Source organism: Sturnus vulgaris, chromosome 8 (genome assembly GCF_052056855.1).
Source record: "Sturnus vulgaris isolate bStuVul1 chromosome 8, bStuVul1.hap1, whole genome shotgun sequence".
NCBI classification, from domain to species: Eukaryota; Metazoa; Chordata; class Aves; order Passeriformes; family Sturnidae; genus Sturnus; species Sturnus vulgaris.
Window position 1 is genome coordinate 25,934,674 of NC_142250.1, and position 19,093 is coordinate 25,953,766.

The window sequence follows — 19,093 nt, forward strand, 5'->3', positions numbered from 1 at the left end:
AGGCATAAAGAATTCTGAGGAAAATGTGTTTGGCAGAGGAGAATGCCTGCTGCTAAACTGCCATAAAAGGAAAACTTATTTTAAAAAAGTATTCTATATTCTCTTATGGGTAAATTCTATGGTTTGTATACAGTCTGGTCATTTCAATTCCTGGAAAGCTTTGAGCTTTCTCTCAGTGAGGTTAATACCAGGGACTGGCACAGTGATCTGCTGAGTGGATGGATTTGCAGTGGAATGCACAAGAAGGTTAGGAGGATTTTCTGGTTCCTGTTGTGCTTAAGACATTTCCTTACTGTATCACCAAGTTGACTGGCACAGAAATTCTTTTAGAGAGCAGAGACCAAGAAGGGAACAAACTGGGCCAAAAAGAGCTCTGAGACGTGGTTGAAAGATTGTTGATTGGGAAGCATCAAGAACTGATCTTTGCAGACACTGCATGCATGGAGTGGTTGGGAAAAACTCAAACCCATCAAGAAAGTCTGTCAGAAGAGCAGAATCCTAAAATAGTTTGGGCCACAGTGAGCATATGTCTTCCTTTTGAAGTTTTTTCTGGTTTTTTTCAGTCCTTCTTCAGAACTAAAAGCAAACAAGATAATGATATGCATATTTAAGTGAAACATCTCTTAAACATTAATACATCTCATGCATTTTATACACTTTCACCATCTGCTTTCTGTATTTCACCCTCTTTCTTTAACTTTAGAAAATATATTTCATCGTTGGTCCCTAAGTTATCTTCATGCACATTCTGAGCAAAATATAGGTTGTTGCCTTGCAGGGGATTTTTTCCTGCCTCGTTAAAGTTTCTTGCTGCTAAACACCAAAGAAGGGGGAGAAATTTAATCTTTCTTTAGTTGAAGTACCTGATGGTTCTCCTTTAAGCTTGGCAACCTTTATTATCTTTCTTGGCTTGGTTCTTTTGTTTTGCCAGGTCTTCTTTTTTTACTTTTATTTTTCCTTTTCCATTCTACAAATAGATACACGCTTTGCACAGGTTGTTTCCAGTATAAATGCCAAACATACTTTCATAGCTTTTTCCCCAGTTAAATTTAAAAAAATTACAAATATAACAAGGGGAAATAATAGTGAGAACAATCTCCTTTGTAAGGAACTGATAGTGGAAGCCTGGTCACTGTGGCAATGTGGTTCCAGTTTTGATGAAACACAGACCTTTTGTGGGGTGCTTATGAAAATAATCCTGTTGTTTAAACACAAATTCATAATACACTTGTACTGATGTCCTTTTTGTGGCTTGTGCTCTTTATCCCCTTTATAGAAAGGTGAGGAGTGTGGGAAAAGCTGGGTAGAGAAGCTCTAACATGGACTTGCCTGGTGTTTGTCATCTGTTCTTTCTGTACCTTTGCTCTTCATTATCTTCTCCTTCCCTGAACTAAATGAGATCCAGAAATCATGTTGTTTCCCTCACATTTTCAGAAATCATACCTTTTTGTTCTGTCCTTTTGTGTCACCTCTCCCTTTTTCTTTTCTTATAATGCTTTGCCATGTTGGTCTATATCCTTTGCTTTTTATTGGTAATGTACTATAAGGTCCCTGGTGGAAGGAAAAGGCAGATGCAAGTCACACTAGTGTAAAGTTGTTCCAGATGGAAGCCTTTATCCCAAGCAGCAATGATGCTGTTATTGTCACACCGAGCCATATTTTGTGTATACAGAGAGGTGGGAAAGAGGACAAATTCATTCAGCCTTTACAGTTCCTTGTTCTCTAGTGGGGTTTTCAGCATCAAGCCCTGTGTGCAGGTAGAGTTTCTGCTCCTGGCAGCAGTTATTGCAGTCTGCTGTGGCTTTCAAGTTGGCACAGAGGAAAACCTTGCAAGGCTCCGAGTGCTTCCCCCTAAGCCTGCACTTGGTGTTGCCATAGGGTCCTGCACTAATTCCATAGTGCAGAAATGGTGGGGAAATTATCAAGTTGCCAGAACCTGTATTTTTTTGTCCCCCTTTTTAAAATTGCAAGAAAGACAAAATCAGAAGTATTTTAAATAGGGAATAAGAATCAGGGCAATTCTGTATTCTAAAGTGTTAGGTTTAGGAAAGGCTGGATTCTGACATGTGGAACAGGCTGTGTCATTTGATCAAGGAGATATTATATTTCTAGTGATTAAGTGGCAGAGGTAGGGTTAAATTTAAGGGAGGTTGTTGGGATTTTTAAGAAATAAAATTATATGTAGAAAAGTCTTCAAAAAAGAATTTGAAAAGCTTGTAAGGATATTTTTGTGGATTTGCTCAAAGAGACTTTGTATCTTAAGACTATATGAAAATGATCTTTCAGCTTGAGAATGGGGATCATGTGGTGAGTAGCATAGTTTACATCAAGTTTGAGTTTGGGCTGGCTGAATGAGTTTTAAGTGCATTAAGATCCAAAAATTCTCTCATCCTAAAGATAGTTCTTTGATCAGTATGTACTGTGTGTGTGCCCAGGGAGCAGCCCTTCTGCAGGAGGGCTTGGAATCTCTCTTAGGATGTCTTTCTGCCCCCCTATCTTCTGGGTCGCTGTGTGGGTGGAGGCCACAGATGCAGAATGTCTGTGCTGTCCCAAAAGCACGTTTCTTTTAGATAGACTGTGTCCAGTCACACTCACAGGGGACAGCTGCAAGGTCTTCAAGTGAAACCCTGCAGGACTTAAAGGACAGTGCTGGAAAATGATGTCTGTGTTGTTTTCCTTTCCTGGACATATTTTTCTGTCTAGTGTGGACTATTTTGCCTGTGTCACTGGCTGGCATGTACTATATAGAGTTTGTTTTCCTTCATTGAGGTTTGGCCACTTCAAGCACTGAGAGGAAATGTTGAAGTAATTGTCATGTGCACTGCACTCTAGTCCACTGAGGACTCTGTTACTCCTACTGAAAATATCTGCTTTAGCTCCGGGAAAAAGGCATATGTAGGTATCAGACGAAATAAAAGGGGATAAAATTCAGCTGGGATTGACTGTGGATGAAAGTAACAATGATTAAGACAAAAAATATATTAAGCATAGTCTGACTATCAAGATCTCCTGTAAGGGAGCCTTGGGAAGTTCCTTTCTGTGGTGGTTTCTGCTCATCAGCTGAAGCACTGTGTTCTCAGGGCATGTCTGTTGCAGCATAAACAACTACAGGTTTGTTTAGGGCATGCTTAGTGATGCTGGCTACTAGCTCTGGACTGAAAATGTACCATTTTTCAGGATAATTTGGTTGTTTAGCCACATATCTACTTATGAATTGATTAAGCATTTGCAGTTGATTTGTGCTACATCACCATTTATTATGTCCCTTTGAAACTGATGACTTTAAAAGTTTTCTACTTGATTTAAGAGATCTCTTGCTCTTGCCTGTTTCTTAGCTGAAAACAAGTCTCCACCTCGGCCCTGTGGCTTGAATCACTCAGACTCTTTAAACCGGAGCGATCGCATCGACGCAGTAACCCCGACGTTAGGGAGCAGCAACAACCAGCTGAATGCATCCTTCCTCCAAGTGTATGTTCCAGACTACTCAGTGAAAGCCCTCACAGACATTCAGTTTGTCAAGGTAGGAAAAAAGCTAGAAAGGCCCTGCTGGAAAGTCGGGTTTGGCTGGTAGGATGGAGAGCCTGGGGAAGGGAATTCCCTCTAAATTCCTCAGTGAGTAAATAGCATTATGAAAGCAGCTGTTTAAAAATTACTTTAAACTACTTTTTTTCCAATACCTGCTGTCCACTGATTTGTCTTCACTGTTCTTCTCATTTGGACTTGTAAGTAGGTTGGTCACATAATTTTCTGGATTTCAGGTCCTTTGAGGAAATATTTTAGAAAATAACCTCTGCTTTTAGTCAAATCTATCCTTGTGAAGCTTTTGGACCCATCTGAAATGGAGACCCTTCATTATCAGACACTGTCCTTTTCTAAAGGATGAGACATTTACTGTTGGTTGCAGTTTTTATTCACTTCTGATTTTGGTTTCAGTTTGGGGTTCTTGATCTTACTTTCCGACTTGCCATCCTTCTTCTGCTTGGAGAAGTCTTGGACATTTCTCTTTATCTTAACTTCACATGTGTTAGGCTCATGTCTCATACTACCAGTGAGTTGCTGCATGAAATACAGCTCTGTCCCCAGCATGGTGCATCCCACGCTGAAATGTGTGCGAGTCCTGTGGGAGAGGAAATGTAGTTGAGCTGAGGAACAGCTAATGCTGGCAGCAATTCCAGCCCAGCTGGGAGTCCAGGAAGCTGATGTCCCATGGCCAGAAGTTGACATTGATGCTTTTCTTAAATTAAGTGCATGTTCACAGTTTGTTTGTATGCAATTCAAGTGATTTGTGAAGTTAACTTCTGTTAGTTAATTCAATGTCAAGAATGTGGAATAGGGTAGACAAACTAGAATGCTTAACTGAGTATTCCATATCCAAATTTTAAAAGGAGAGTAAAGTCTTGCTTTGAGATGCAAGTGTACTGGTCAATGGTTCAATCCTTCAAAGATTATATCAGTAGATACTTATCACTGGGCAAGTGATTCTCACTACAGATTTCAATGGCTAATCTGCTGTACAGAGCAGCTGCTCTCACCCTAGGCTGGTTTATGTGGAGTCCTTCCAAATCTCACTGTGTTCATACTGAGGCTAATGAATGTTAATGAAACTGTCCTGGTATCTCTACAGTCAGACTTGCACACCTCTTCTTGCATCCCTCTGCTTTACATGTAGGTCAGAGTACTCAACATTACTGTTTTCACTGTGCCATATGGTCATTCATTCAATTAATACCTTGTAAAACTACTCATGCATGTTTGGATTTTGCTTTTGGAATTGTAACCAGGTCCATCTGACTCTGTCCATTTCCAGTCCCTCTTCTTGTGCTGCTACTGAAATTTTTGGTTTTCTAAAAGTCATTTCATCTCTTCCACCTTCCTGCCTGCCAAGATCACTCACTGCTGTGGGCTCATGGGGCTGCCAGTGCACGTGTGTCTTGCTGCCTGTCCTGGCTGAGAAGGTTGACCTGGAGGAGTTCACAGGGCTGGTTGCTTGTGGCTCCAAGAGGAATTCTGCCCTCCACCACCACATGCAGATATGTGGGGCTTCCCTGTCCCTGGGGCATCGTGGGTAGTGACACTCTGTGCTCTAGGCCAGCTCCTGTCATCACTGTTCTGCTGAGTGCAGACAGCTCTTGCAGAGACCAGTGGAAAACTTCATGGGTTGCTAATTTGGACTCATCTCTGTGGGCATACCAGTGTTTTCTAGAATCAAATGTCTTTATGTATAAGGCTGTAGCTCCTGCTGTGTTTGCTGGCCTAGACAAGAGCAGCAATGCTTGTACTCTATACTTGTACTACAGAGCTGGCTTGACTCTATAGGGACACTTAGAGCCTCACCAGGAGCTCACTGAAGTTGGGAGAAAGACTTCACTGATCTCTGGTTCTGGTCCTAAAGGTATGCATGGTTAGAGGGAAATGGAGGTCTGATTTAAAAATCTCTGCATAGGAATAAGTGCCTGCCTTTGAACAGCATGGTGATTGCACAGCACTGTTCTTCCACCCTCCCTGGAAATGTCACCATGCTGTGGGTGTTGAGCTGGGATGCTCTAGGCTTGCAAAGCACAGGGATGTTTTATGGAAACAGGTAAAGAGGGGTTGAAGTGTGGTCATCTGGAAGGGGAGGAAACTTTGTCTTCTCAGTGTGCTCCACAGGAGACATTAGAAGTGTGACTGACTTTTTTTGTTTCTTCCCTGTTCTTGGAGCAGATCTCAAGACAGCAGTACCAAAATGCCCTGATGGCATCCCGGATGGACAAAACACCTCAGTCCTCGGACAGTGAAAACACTAAAATCGAACTGACTCTTACGGAGCTGCACGATGGTTTGCCAGACGAGACAGCAAACCTGCTGAACGAACAGAACTGTGTGACTCACAACAAGCCCAACCACAGTATGCACAGTGAAGGAGCCATCTAGGAGCTGACTCCCCACAACCCACCCATCCCATCTCCTCAGCAGGACCAGCCCTCGCTCCTTGCTGCCTCCTCCCCGAGTGTGAACACCGCTAGTGCGTGCTTGCAACACTGCTGCATCCAGTGTTCTGAGACCAAAGACTTTTGCGTCCGTTCTGGGAGCAGAAGAGGAAGAAACAGGAAGAAAGGAGCAAAGAGCAAGAGAGACTAAAGACCCAAACGTAATTTGGGAATGGTGAGCCACCCTTGAGAACAATGAAAATTCTTCTTGCAAAGTAGAATTATGTTTATTTTTTATCTGTACTTTTGATCCTTATTGGGTTTTTCCTCCTCAAACACATATGGGGAAGTTTAAAAGCTCCTCCATTATTTTTTCAAGAGAGATCATGTTTTTAAAAAGTATTTTGCAGAGTTTTAAATTGTTTCTGTCCCTCATGAACCTCAAATGGGCTCTGTCATGGTTTTGTAAAATGGCTCCAAATGTCCTTAGGCCTCTTCTCACCCCTGTGTGGTCCTTTTTGTTGCCCTGTTGAAAAAGTTAGTAACTGGTACTTGTATGTTATTTGTGTCCTAAGAATGAGCAAGCTTCAATTAACCTCTGGTTTCAGCCACCTGGAGGACCAAGACATGAGGATTATTACATTCTTGCAGTTAATTTTCAGGGAAGGAGTGGTTACTTTGGTATTTAATAATGTTTCAAATTTCAGAAGGTTTCTTTGTTAAACAGGCAAAAGCATTGTTACACTTACAGTTTTGTAACCTCCAAAACCTTTGTGTATGTTGAAGATGATACTGGGGGGAAGGAATTAATTAGCAAAATTGCAGTCTGGTGAAATGAAAGCTGGGTATGATATTCCATAGTGAAGTAACTGGGTGATTTTTCATTGATGTTCTGACAATTGCATGGTGAAGTATTGTGTGCACCGTGAGACGCCGAGTCTTTAAACACTGCCGTGCTGTGTGTGCACCGTTACCTTGGCCAGAGCAGATGGTCCAGCCTTTACTAAGTATCAGAACATCAGTGCCTGTCCCCCCTGTAATCTCTAATATTAACACAGAAGTTGCTGCTACAGTTACACCCAAAGTACATGCTCCAGGTGACATTAAACCTCTGCCAGTGCAAGGATGGGCGCTGCTGAGGAGCCAGAACCATCCTCTCCTCTCCAAGAGCTGACAAAACTTTCCAGACGCGAGTGTATTGCACTTCAGGGATTCAGAGAGGTTCATTTCCAGGCTGTTCCCAGCCACATTCATTCCTTTGAGTGGATTTAGTGCATTTCCTTCTCTCTTGCCCCTTTTAACAGCCATTGTAGGGATTACCAAGGTAGCAGAGCAGAGAGCCTCCCAGCCGTCTGCCACCAGTGCAGGGCAACACCTGCCTTGGGCAGCAGAAACCAATTCCTCCACCCCAAAAACCTTGATGCAGAGTCAGTATCAGCAAGAGGCATCCTATGGTGGTTGAGCATCACCCATTTCCACAGATGGAGTCCAGGTCCTCAAATTAAAAACAAGAAAGTTGTCCCCTTCAGTCCTCTCCCCTTCCAATGCTGTCTCAAACAAAATGTGAACATTGTCCTCAGTATCTGGATTGATAAATCAGGCTTTGTGGTTTCTCTGTTTCAAGACCCTGCTATGACCCCTGGCTATGTAGCATTTCCCTTTCTTTATGCATGGATGATCTCTTTGGGGATACTCAAAGAAGCCCCCAGCCCCAAATGCAGCTTCCAGAGCTCTCTGTGCCTGCAGGCCTGCCCCTCCTCTCCTGCTCACGGGCTGTGAAAGGCACTTGCTGCAAGTTCCTGTGGTCCATCTGTGTGCTTGGTGGCTGGAAAGGTGCAATATTCCATTGCAGGATCTCCCTGTGGGAATTGGAGTGTGTGTGGTGTCAGAACCAATTGGGTTTGCCTCTCTCCCTCCTCCTCCTCTCTTTTCCAGCTTCAGAAAGCAGCCCTAATTTTTGCTGTCCACCCTGGTGGGAGCCACCCATGAGGATGAAGTCCCTGCAAAGGACACAGAAATTGCACAGTGTCCAACTTGTGCACCCAGTGAGGAGGAAAGAGGCCCTCCAAAGCCTTGCTCTCACATGTAGCTTTTTGACTTTTTCCCATCTAAAAGTGTTTCCTTAGCCTCCATCCCACCCTTGCTCTGATGTGCACCAGCCCAGCACTGCTGAGAGCACACGGCTTGGTGGCAGCATGGGCTGGCCTAAGCCTTGTGCCTTCCCAGAGAGCTGCCAATATTGCACCTTTCTCACGGAGCAAAATGTCCAGATGTTACAGCGTTTGCAGTTTTTATCTAGTGTTGCTGAATGTAAAAGTTTGTTTGACACGGTGGTGAACTTGAGATGCAGTATCCGTTTTGTCAAACCTGCCAAAGGAGGGAAGGCTCAAGGCAGTTCTTTCCAGGATGAGGTTGCTCGCTGGATCTGACTTCTGCTTCTTATGGCAGGTTAAGGATTTGTTTCAATGTCTGTTTCCCTTTTTAAAAAAAAAAAAAAAGAAAAATGCAAAAAAAAAAAAGCGTCAATTTTTCCAACCAAAGCCATGTGATCCCAAAGCAAATACCTCCTGCTTCTGCCCATGCTGCACTGTTCCAAAATTTGCAGGCAATTTTTTGCATGACTGTTTTTCATCATTTGTACAGATCAAATAATGGAAAGTGAAGTAATTTCACTTAATTTCCATAAAAAACAGTTGATTATAGATGTGTTTCATATGGAAAATACATACCTGACCCAGAAGGGTTAGGAGCTGCTACTACTAATTAGCTTGAAGAACAAAGCATGGTCTTCTCCCTGGAGGGGAAAAAAATCCAGTCTCCCTGTTCTCAGGGTATTTACAGTTTTACTGTTTAACAAATGCAAGGGGTTCCCAGCTCTCCTGATGGGAACCATCACAGCAGAGGAGCCCCGTGCCCAGCTCAGGATTCCTCTGAGCCTCGGGACGGCTTTTGCTGCTGTCGGGCTTGGCTCTCCTGACTGCAGTGGCGGGGCCGTGGTACCTGATCCGTGTCCTTGCAGGGGTGTCCTGCCCGAGCAGATCTGCCCCCTCTGCCTCGTGGGGCACTTGGGTGCCGTGCTGCAGGGCTGTGGGTACACAGGGCCGGTCACCACAGCGCAGGGCACCAGCTGGTGGCTTTGGGAATCGTTGGACTTGACCTCAGACCTTGGCCAGGCTTTGACTTGTAGAAAGGATACTGCATCTTCCTATGTCAACTCCTGCTGCTGCCTTTGTTCCCCTTGCCCGTCTGCCTCTGGGTGCAGGCAGCAGGGTGGATGATGGCCTGTTGGCCGGGGGAGGCTTGGAGGGCATCTAGCCATGGTTTCTACTGTCAATACAATTTTGCACAAGAGTTCTTTGAAGTGAGGTTTTCAACACTAATATCTTAAATGCACAACTGTGAATTATATCTTTTACACTCCTGTTGGTTGAATTTCCTTTAAATGAAATGAACCTGAATCTGTTGTAACTATGATTTATTTTTTTAAATTCTGTGTATTGCCAAATCTTTGTAAAGAGTGAAGGAATGTTCTTGCTTTCCAGTGAGAATCTTTCTCCAAATGAGACTGACTCTGGTGATGTGGAGATCATATGAAGCACATTAGTTCTGAGAGGAGAGGGGCTCGTGGAGTGCTTAGCCTCAGCCACTCTGTGCAGCAAGCTCAGACCCTTCAGAGTTTATAAAGTGCTGCTTGTTTGATTCCCAGCTTGTCCACTCCCTGAAATCCCGGTGCAGCTGGAGACTGCTGCCCTGGAGGAGCTCTGGTTAGGTTATCCCACAGTGGAATGAGGAATGCTGGCGCAGGGTGTCTGGGCTGGCTGGTTTGGCAGGAAAAGGTGCTTCCCCCATCTAGATGTATCAGGAGAGAGGAAGCTCCACAGGGCAGATCCTTCTGCTCCAAACCTGTATTATGTGTAGTTCCCTCTCACATTGTTTTTGTCCCTGTAAGTTCCTGCTTCAGACTGAGCAGGAATGGGATGATGCTGAGACCTGTGTGGGGGCAGCTGGAGCTGGCTGCTGAAGGTGTGCAGTTCTTGGGCCTGTTGGAAGAAGGGTTAGCCACTCATTCACATTGTGCTCGCTTTTCTGTTCCTCCTCTCTTCTCCTGGACTTACTTCCCTTTTCCTCACCACTGGGGGCTTTTTTGTTTGTTTTTCTTCTTTTCTTTAAGTGCCTTTTTGTGTGGGTGGAGCTGGCAAGAGTAGGAGTCTCAGAATAAAGCTCTTTGTACTCGGACCTGGAGAAAGCTCAGGGCTAGCAGTGCGAGTTGCCCCGATGGCCCACACACATCAGCCACTGCTGCTTCTCAGCCTTCAGGGCCCAGCTTTGATGAGGATGAGATTTGGCACTGGTGGTGTCAGGCTCTGGTTCAAATCAGCCCAAAGAAAACCAAAGAGGCAGCTTTGTGTGAGGGACTGCTTGGGCAGCAGTGGTGCTTCCTGTGATCTCTGCAGAGCTCAGCCAAGGGGTTGTGGGGGTGCCCATGGCAAAGAGCTGCTTATGCATTTATCATAAGCATCCTACACGATGGGGAACACGGCCACATTTTCCAGGACCCCTTGGAACTTGCAGCTTCCTTGTGCAGAATAACATTCTCTTTAGAAGTTATTCCCACATGAGAGATGTACCATATTTTATACAATATCTAATACACACATCTGTGGTTTTAAATCTAGTACCTGTGTACCAATTGTCAAGTTACCTAGTGTCTGGATTACCAACAGAAAACTGGGGCTGGGGGTGGGAAAGGATGCTGCAGAGTACCTCTTGTGATGCTGACTTGAGGCTTCATTCCAAAGGTGCCCACCCAACATTGAGGGGTCCCTGTGTCCACGCTGTGCCCTGTCCCAAGGCAAGAACCCTGGCTGTGGTGTGGTACAGCCCCAGATGTGCTGCCTGTCCCACCACCTGGCTCTACACTGGGGCTCTGCATAGACCCAAAGAAGTACCAGTTCCCTGGATACTGAGGGTTGGTTTGACCCAGCAGTGAAAAGATGAGCTTAACCAACACAATCAGGGATCTTTCCATGGCACGAATGGGAGAGCAGCCTTCATCTGACTTAGCCAGCAGGCAGGACAGGCTCTGCATCACAGACTGGGCTGGGCAGCCACTCTCATCTCTGCACTGCTGTTACACTTGGTCCATCAGCTGCAGGTCTCTTGTTGGTGTGATGTCTGTGGTGATTCTGGCCTCGCTCCCATGTGTGGGCAGCAGAGGGGACCTGGACATCCATGGCTTCCTGCAGACCCCCCTCAACAATCCTGCTTGGTGTCTTCCTCTTGTCCTGGAGCCTGGCTTCATGCTGGGTTATGTTCCTCTGGGTTCAGTCTCAGGGCTGCATCCAGATGAGATGCTGTTGCTGTGGGTCCAAGGCAGTACAGCTAAGCTTTTCTATCTGCTTTTTTTCCTGAGCTTTAGGGATGGGAAAGGGTTGCTGGAAATCTGGCTCCAGCCAGTGGCATGGTACAGGTGGCAGATGGAGTTGTTTGGTAGGCTGGTAGCACTGAATTCAGTCAAAGTGACGCTTTCTTGTTGTTGTCCTGAGGTCAGACTCTATATCAATTCTCCACGATGGAAATACGGTACTCAAAGCTGCTGGTCTGTCTCCAGCTGAAAAACATCATTCTCCTCTCAGGTTTTGCCTTTGGGCTCTATTTTCCTCTGAGCAGGGCTGATCACTAGGATCCTGCAGTGGATGGTGCCCTGGCTGCTCTTGCTCATTAAGTGTAGATTTCTGAGTAAGGAAGTGCTTGGTGTTTGATCCTTCCCCAGAAGCAGAAGTTTGGCTGGACTTGGCAGAAGTGGCCTGTCGTGGAACTGGGCTATAGGTTTGTCAGCTGTTGTAAGCCTGAAACATGCAAAGGCTGCAGGTGGCTCCAGTGTTCCAGAGGTGGATTTGATTTCTTTGTTGTTCTCTCCTCCAGAAAGCAGTGTGGCAGTTGGTTGGTAGCAGGATTTGCTGGGGAGGAAGGGCTTGTCCCAGCATTCGGTGCTTGGTGTAGCAGTCCAGCATCCTTTCTCAACTGTTTGCTGATCACAGAGCTTTATCATAGGAGGTGATGTTTTATCCTCTGGGCATCACTGTTGAACCAAATCCTTCCAAATAAAAGTGAAAAACTAGTTGGTGTCAGGTGCCTTTAGTTGGAAGTGCCAATATGGAATGCATGTCCCAAAGATTACTGTGGGGGGTGTGAGGGAGTCCTGATGAGCTCCTCTTCTCAGAAGTGACAGACTGGCCAGGCCAAGATCAGCTCTAGTATCATTCCTGCTTTAAAATCTCAGGTCCAGCAGGCTGGGCTGGGCTGGGCTGGCTTGGCTGGCAGGTTTTCACCCAGGGTACGTGCTCTGTCCTTCTGCATTGTGCTGGCTTGGATTCAGCAGTGTGGCTTCTGTGACAGCTGTGTTCACACTGGCCACAGCTGCTCCTCTGCTCCACTCACCGGCCTTTAGCTGAGGGTTCAGGAAGGTGAGAAGGAGGGGCAGCAGTCAGGAACAGGCCATGCTGCAGCCATTCTGTCTTCATTTCTCACATTGAGCGTAGGAGATGCTGTCCAAGGGACTCTGCCTTCCTCGGAGATCACGTGGAATTTGGTGAGTGGAAACCCACCAGGATCCCAGCAGCAGTGCTGTGATCCCATTTGATCCATGATCTCCTGAGCACAAGGATGGTTCAGGGTCAGGCCCTGCTGAGGGACTTCAGAGTTTTTGGCATATTTTTTCTCCAGCAGAGCCAGCCTTGACTCCTGAATCACCAGGCAGGTGCCTGGATGCCAAACACAGTGACTCTGAAACCCCAAATACTTGATGTGTGTTCCTGGAAGCCCTGAGCAGCTGGTGCTCAGCAGCCAGAGGTCTCACACCAAACCTTTCTCCTTCCTGGCTGCCCTGAGCCCTGTCCTGGTTGCTGCTGGCTTGGCCTTGGTCCCCCCATTCCAGAGCATGGTGGCTCTCCCTTTGCAGTGCATTTTCATGGCTGTCTGATCCCACTCCAGCCAGCTCTTCCCTGTGTCTTATTTGCCATCATATGTGGTCTTTACGAATTGTATCATATTGTACATGACTTCGGGTTTCCAGAGTTGTAGTATTCTGACTACAGTATTTCCGTGTGTGTACATAAACCTGAATAAGCACAACTGAAATCCTGAATGAAGTGTATACGTTTCATATACTGATTGTCATACAAATTAATTTTATAATTATTCCAATTTTGTTGTAGATTTCCAATCTTTCCTATTTATTTTGTACCAGATTTATTTGTATATTTTGTGATTTTGTTTTAAAGCATTTTGTTTATTTCTATTCTTTTTAGATAAATGATGATTTTTTTTTTCTGTTGAACATTCCAGTTTATGCATTTTTCCCTCCTCTATGCTCCCCTCTCATTTCCAAGGGGCAGATTTTGGCATGTGGGTGGTGGGCTGATGTCTGTGATCCTGTACCCAGATCTCTGCTACATTTAACAGTCTTTAATCTCCACTTCAGCTGCCAAGAGCCACAGAGAGGCCAGATCTTGTTCCTCTAGAGGCAGGTGTTGCTCTTCGCTTTGGTGGGTCTGGGCCTGTAAGTCCTCAAACTGGGGAGGGCTGTGCTGGTGGCTTTGCTGATCAGGGGCTGGCTGGGAAGCTGGTGGCAATGGCAAGCAGCTGACTTTTTGAAGTTCCCTCAAGGGTGAGGGTCTTTTTCTTTCAGTAATAAAAACCCCTTATTTACAACCTGCTCTCCATAGGTCATGTTTGTCTCGAAGTGTAGATGGCGTCTGTGGGTTGTGCGTGCTCCTGCCAGGCGGGGCGTGACGGGGTCTCCAGTGAGGGATGTGCCTGGGGACAACGGCAGCTCCATGGGACGGGTGAAGTTTGGAGGAGTGAGTCAATCCATCCCCCTGCACTTGGGTGCTGCTGCCTTCTCCCCTTATGCTGGGGTTTTGGCAGTGGAGCCGTGTGGAGCCTGCAGGAACAGAGACATTTCTGAGCAGGAGAGCAAGCCTGTGCTTAGTCCCTTGCCCACCATCACCTCCAGCTCACACTGGTGGAGGAACAGCCCCTTTCCTGTGTGTCAGATACAGCCCTGCCATGTGCCCATACTGTGCTTCTGCCATCCCTCAGCCCCTCTCCTTCTCACAGCTCTTCCACCCAGCTGCTCTCCCTGCACCATGCTCAGCTCTTGAGCTGCCAAGCCCTGGGCTGGCAAAATGGGCAGCACAGCTCAAACCATGTGGGGATTTTTGCTGCACTCAGTGCAGCCTCTGTCCCTACTTCTGTGCTGCAGGATGGCTCCCCATGATGGACAGAGTGGCAGGTCCTTGAGGACTCCTGTTCCCTGTGTGTGCCTGTCCTTGGCAGCAGGTGGAGGATGGTGGGATGCTACAAGCACGACATGAGTAGAATTAATGGGGAGGGCAACTTCGGGGCTGGCTCTGGTGGTAATGAGCAGTAGGAAGGAGGAGCAGGATAGAGAGAGCCCAGGACTTCTGGAAGGGAGGGTGTAAGAGAGCAGATCCTTTCAGGGAGGTGGAATGGGTTTTGGCTGCTAGGTCCAGGCCGCTGTAGCAGCAGTGCCCAAAGCTGTACCCAGGGCTCTGTGTCCTCAAGGCTCCAGCAGTACCTCCTGCCATGGCCAGGCTCTGCAGCCTAGTGCCCCACAGGGCTGCTGTCCTGGAGGGAAAGTGCCCTTGTGCAGATCCAGGGTAGAGCAGTGGCTCTGCAGTTACAGAATTTCTTTATTGGTGTTTGCTGTGCTGGGGCTTCAGGCCGGAGGTTGGAATGGCTGCTGCTCAGGGACTGGCACAGAGCTTTGCACCCTCCATCACAGTCAGGCATATCCTGGTACCGAGCTGGGCTTTGCTGTGCTGGGTGAGGAGGTGCCATAAAGGAAAAGGAGCTGGGAGCAGCTCTGATAGCTGTGACCTGGTCAGAAGTGGCAGTGCCCAGCCCTGGTGTCTGCAGGCCTGTGGCTAAGAGCCTTGGGTTCCTGGCGCTGGTAGGTTTGGTTCATGCAGCCCCTGTGAGCCCTCTCAGGCTCTATGGAGCAGAGAAGGTGGTGGGGAAAGTGGAACAAACCTGAAATCAGGTCAGTGAAAGCTCGGGGGAGATCTGTTCCCCCCATGCTTGCCTTGCTTCCACAAGGCTTTTGCTGCAGGAGAGAGAATACTGCTGGCAGGCAAAACCAAAGCATGTCTGTCCCTGGGCTGGGGGACAGGTTGGAGAGAGAGCAGCAGGAGCTTTCCCTGAGGCCCTGCAGAGTGATTGGTGACACAGGCACTGCCAGGTCACCAGCTTCTGGTTCAGATCAGCCATGGGCTGAGGAAGGTGTAGGCTGGAAACTTGAGCTGTGACTGTGTCTGCAGTGCCAGCCAGGGCAAGAAGCTTCACCCTGGCTCTTGGTCTGTGGTTACCTCAAGTTCATGGAGAAGCCAGGATGGATAGGATAGTACAAGGCCAGGCAGAGCCTGTGTGTCTGTCAGGCTTTGCCCGACATTTTCCCACCATGAAGTGAGGGTCAAATACTTTCCATTGCTCCAGCCTTGAAGACTCTTCTCCCCAATCTCAGTCAGAAATAGCCCTGGGCTGGGAGTGAGCTATTTGTGGTGACCGATTGGGAAGGAGGAATGCATGGAGCTCCCCAGACCTCCCTTTCTGCGCCACATGCCTCCCCCAGCTGCTGAGCTAAAGCTTAAAAAATTCAAGTAGCTATACTTGGAGAAACAAAGTTTAAACATAGCTGAGCCCAGCATGGCCTTTGGTGAAAGGGCTCGGGAACAGCTCCCTGGAACCCTTCCTGCAGCCAGCCTCACTGTGGGTACAAGTTAGCTCCTCTCCAGACCCCAAAACTGAGGCGTCAGGGACTCAGTGCTCTGGAGTTTTCAGCAAGCCCTTAAGTGTCGAGTGTTGGCCACCAGCTGTTGCCATTTTATCATTCCTTTTCTGTGTGGCACTTTGGACCCTGGTCCTGAATATCCTTCTGTGGTGGTGCTGATGGGGGGACCTCCTCAGGTCTGGTTTGGTTGATGGTGAGGAGTTTGTTCGTAGGGAGGGTTGAGCTCAGCAATGCCTGGGGTTGCCTGTCTTAGCTGGGCACAGCCTTGTGTGGCTGTGTGGGTGGCAGCCTTCCTTAGGTATTCTTGTCTATTTAAACAGTTTTGCAGCTCCTGGTGAGCACAGGCCATGCTGTGCCTTGCTGCCACCCTGGCCATGTGTCTTGCAGGGGCAGGAAATGGTCCTTGGTAATGTCTGTGGAAAACAGCCCTGGCAAGACACAGTGCTGGAGGTAGTGGCAATGTAGGGATGTTCCCCTCCCCACCATGAAAAAGCCCCTTCTCACTCTCTGTGTCCAAGACAAAATGTTTCTCTGCCCTCCCCATGCTTTCCTGGCTGATGCAGATGGTGATGACAGAAGCCTCATGCCCCACCATTGCTTCCTGGGGCAATATGAGGACCTTACAGCAAAATCCACTTCCATTGCTCCTCAGTGCTTCACATGACCAGTTCCCAAAGATGCTCTCACTGTTCCCCAGTTGCCCATCCTGTTGGAACCCCATAGACCAGTCTCATCTCTTCCCACCAACTCCAGCACAGCCCTCATCGTCTCAGCAACACACCACAAAGCACCAGGCACTTCTTAGAAACATCATTTATTGACTTGAACAACTGCCACTGGAGCAGCATTTTCCTGCTCAGATGTTGGTGATGTGGTTTTTCTTCTTTTATTCTCTACTAAGGTACTTCAAAATGAAAAAAATTAAATGAGTTTATGGTACTGAAACAACAGTCAAATTCATTACAAGAGGGCCCTCGTTGTAATCCCTTTGCAGCGAACGGCAGAGGCTGGAGTAAGGGAGGCTGCACCCATGACTCAGAGGAAAACCACAGGGCACTGCTGCCCAGCTGTATGCCAGTTCCATGCCTTCCCTGGGCTGGCTTTCAGGCACAAGGACTACCTGCCCATCCCTGGACACCCCCGGTCCCCACACAGCAGCCGTCCCCCTCCTTGGCCAGGGACGCAGCCTTGCCCACCCCGGCCGGCGATGAGGCTCCGCTTGCTCCGCACCAGACCAAAGACCAGGGCAGCTGCTGGACGGCCGGGAGCTTCCCACTCCCACCCTGGGGCTGGCCCTTGGCCATGTGCTGTTTCCTAGTTAAGGGCAGGCCTATGAGGCCTGCAGCCCCCTGGCACAACAGGCGCTTTTACTCCAGATGGTGGCTGGGGTTGGTTTTGGGATGCTTCACTTAAAGTTGAGAGGACAGAAAGGTCAGGAGGAACACAGAGTAACTAATGTAATGCTAAAGCAGCAGCTTCAGGCTCCTGGGTTAATATTTACTGCTGAAACTGGAGGAGTTGAGAACAGAGTGTGCAGCTCAAATGTTTGAGAAATGCCCTGGAAATTATGTATCACATGCCAATGGTGAAAGAGCTTGGAGACACTGGGAGAGGGTAACAAGCAGCTACAAGGTGAAACGGGTATTGCAGCAGATGTGCAAGAGCTGGAATCTCACTGCCAACCATGATGGCTGGAGGAGTCAGACCACTTACATAGAGAAACCCACATCAACAGAAGGTAAACTGAGTGCTGGAAGGCACAACACCACCCTGGCTAACATGGGGAGGGGGGATTACGTAACCCAGGAGCAGAGGATTAAGGGCAGCAACCTAACAGGCAGCAGGATTTGGATTATTTTGTCTCCTGCAGGGCCCAGCACATCCTGTCTGCTCCACAGAGAATGTAACAAATGCCAAAAACCGTTCACAGGACACTGCTCAAATGAAAACCAAGTGAAACATATCATAGGAAAGGCAGAAACATGCAGCATCCCAAAATGTAATGGGAGTAGCATGACAGCACAGGCGGGCAGTCCAATCTGAATGCACCACCCAGTTAGAATCTATCAGCTTTTTGAACCGTCTGCAAAACTGAAAACAAGGGTCTCCTCCTAATTAGTGTTAATTTGTTAGAAGTTTCCAAATACTTTCAAAATGTGCCTTTGCAAGAATCACACCCCCCAACCCATCAAACCAAGGGCCCCAACAACAGAATCCATTCCTGATCACTGCTAGAGTCATGGTTTATCTTCAGAAATACTTGTTTTTTTCCTTCTTATTCCTCTTCCTCCTCTTCCTCCTCCTCTTCCTCTTCCTCATCATCATCTTCATCGTGGCAATGTGTGATTTCCTGAGGTGCCTGGGGGAAGAGGTTGGGTGGTTTGATCTCACTGATGGAACGGGTCAGTTGGTGCCGCTTGTAGTCGGAATCTTTGAAATCCACCGAGGTGCGATTGCGTGTGGCCATCGGTGACTCCTTCTCATTGATGTCGACGTGCGTGTGCTCTACTGTGGACTCGTGTGGCATCTGCACATGGAACAGAGAGAGGAGGTCACAAGGGGTGTCCCAGTCCCAGGCTGCTGAGACACATGGAGAGCAAACCTCAGAATGTGACCATTTGGTCTACAGTCCATCAAATGTCATCAAACCCTCCAAGGTGCTGTTGCGTCCTGTGGAAGTGATAATGGACACATTATCACTTTAGGGACCCCTGCTCACCTCCCTGAGATTGCAACTCACCAGAACGTGGGCAGCTCTGAAGAGGTAGCTGAAGGGGTAGTAGAGGAGGTTGATGAAGGAGGCTGCATAGAGGTCAGCGTAGCGCATCACCTGGCTGGCAAACAGTGTCTGCCGAGAGCCGCTGCGGAAGAGGCTCCCCATCATCCCATAGCACATATCCATGTCGTGGGTCACTTTCTATGGGGAAAGGACAGGTTAGATCCTGGGCCAGGCAGGCAGCACCTCAGAGCCACAACACTGAGGCAGAGCGCCCTGAGGGCTGGGGGCTATGTGAGACCTGCAAGGATCTCCAGCAAGGCTTTCTGTGCTTGTATCCCGTGACATCAGAGCACAGCTGAGCCCCAGGTAACAGAAAGGAAGGTGGCAGCAGGCTCAGGGCCAGCACTGCCCTAAGCTGGCACCCCAGGGCTGGCTGAACCAGAGGCTGCAGCAGTGAGCACCCTCAGCCAGTGCTGCTTGTGGGCGTAAGGAAAGGGACCCTATTCCAGACCAGGCTGCCTTTCAGGAGAGCCAGTGACACCAGAGAGCTGAGACAAAGTGGCTTTGCCAAGCCTGCTGTGCCCACCCAAAGGCAGAGCAAAACATTTCAGGACTGAGCAGTGGGGTTGGGTTGTTAAGCCCTTTGGGATC

General features: G+C 47.9%; 2 protein-coding genes across 6 annotated transcripts in view; one reads left to right on the plus strand and one right to left on the minus strand.

Moving 5' to 3' along the window:
* Window positions 1-13,622, plus strand: part of CNNM2 (cyclin and CBS domain divalent metal cation transport mediator 2) — a 118,185-nt gene extending 104,563 nt beyond the window's left edge. For both annotated transcript variants that reach the window (XM_088169285.1, XM_014883748.2), the window contains 2 exons: window positions 3,336-3,520; window positions 5,704-13,622. In XM_088169285.1, the coding sequence (XP_088025411.1) occupies window positions 3,336-3,520; window positions 5,704-5,913 (395 nt within the window). In that variant the 3' untranslated portion in view covers window positions 5,914-13,622. The remainder of the gene's footprint in view (window positions 1-3,335; window positions 3,521-5,703) is intronic.
* Window positions 13,623-16,521: 2,899 nt separating this feature from the next.
* The window catches only part of NT5C2 (5'-nucleotidase, cytosolic II), a 61,066-nt gene continuing 58,494 nt past the window's right edge, over window positions 16,522-19,093 (minus strand). For all 4 annotated transcript variants that reach the window (XM_014883767.2, XM_088169286.1, XM_014883764.2 and 1 more), the window contains 2 exons: window positions 18,464-18,640; window positions 16,522-18,250 (listed from right to left, as the gene is read on the minus strand). In XM_014883767.2, the coding sequence (XP_014739253.1) occupies window positions 17,999-18,250; window positions 18,464-18,640 (429 nt within the window). In that variant the 3' untranslated portion in view covers window positions 16,522-17,998. The remainder of the gene's footprint in view (window positions 18,251-18,463; window positions 18,641-19,093) is intronic.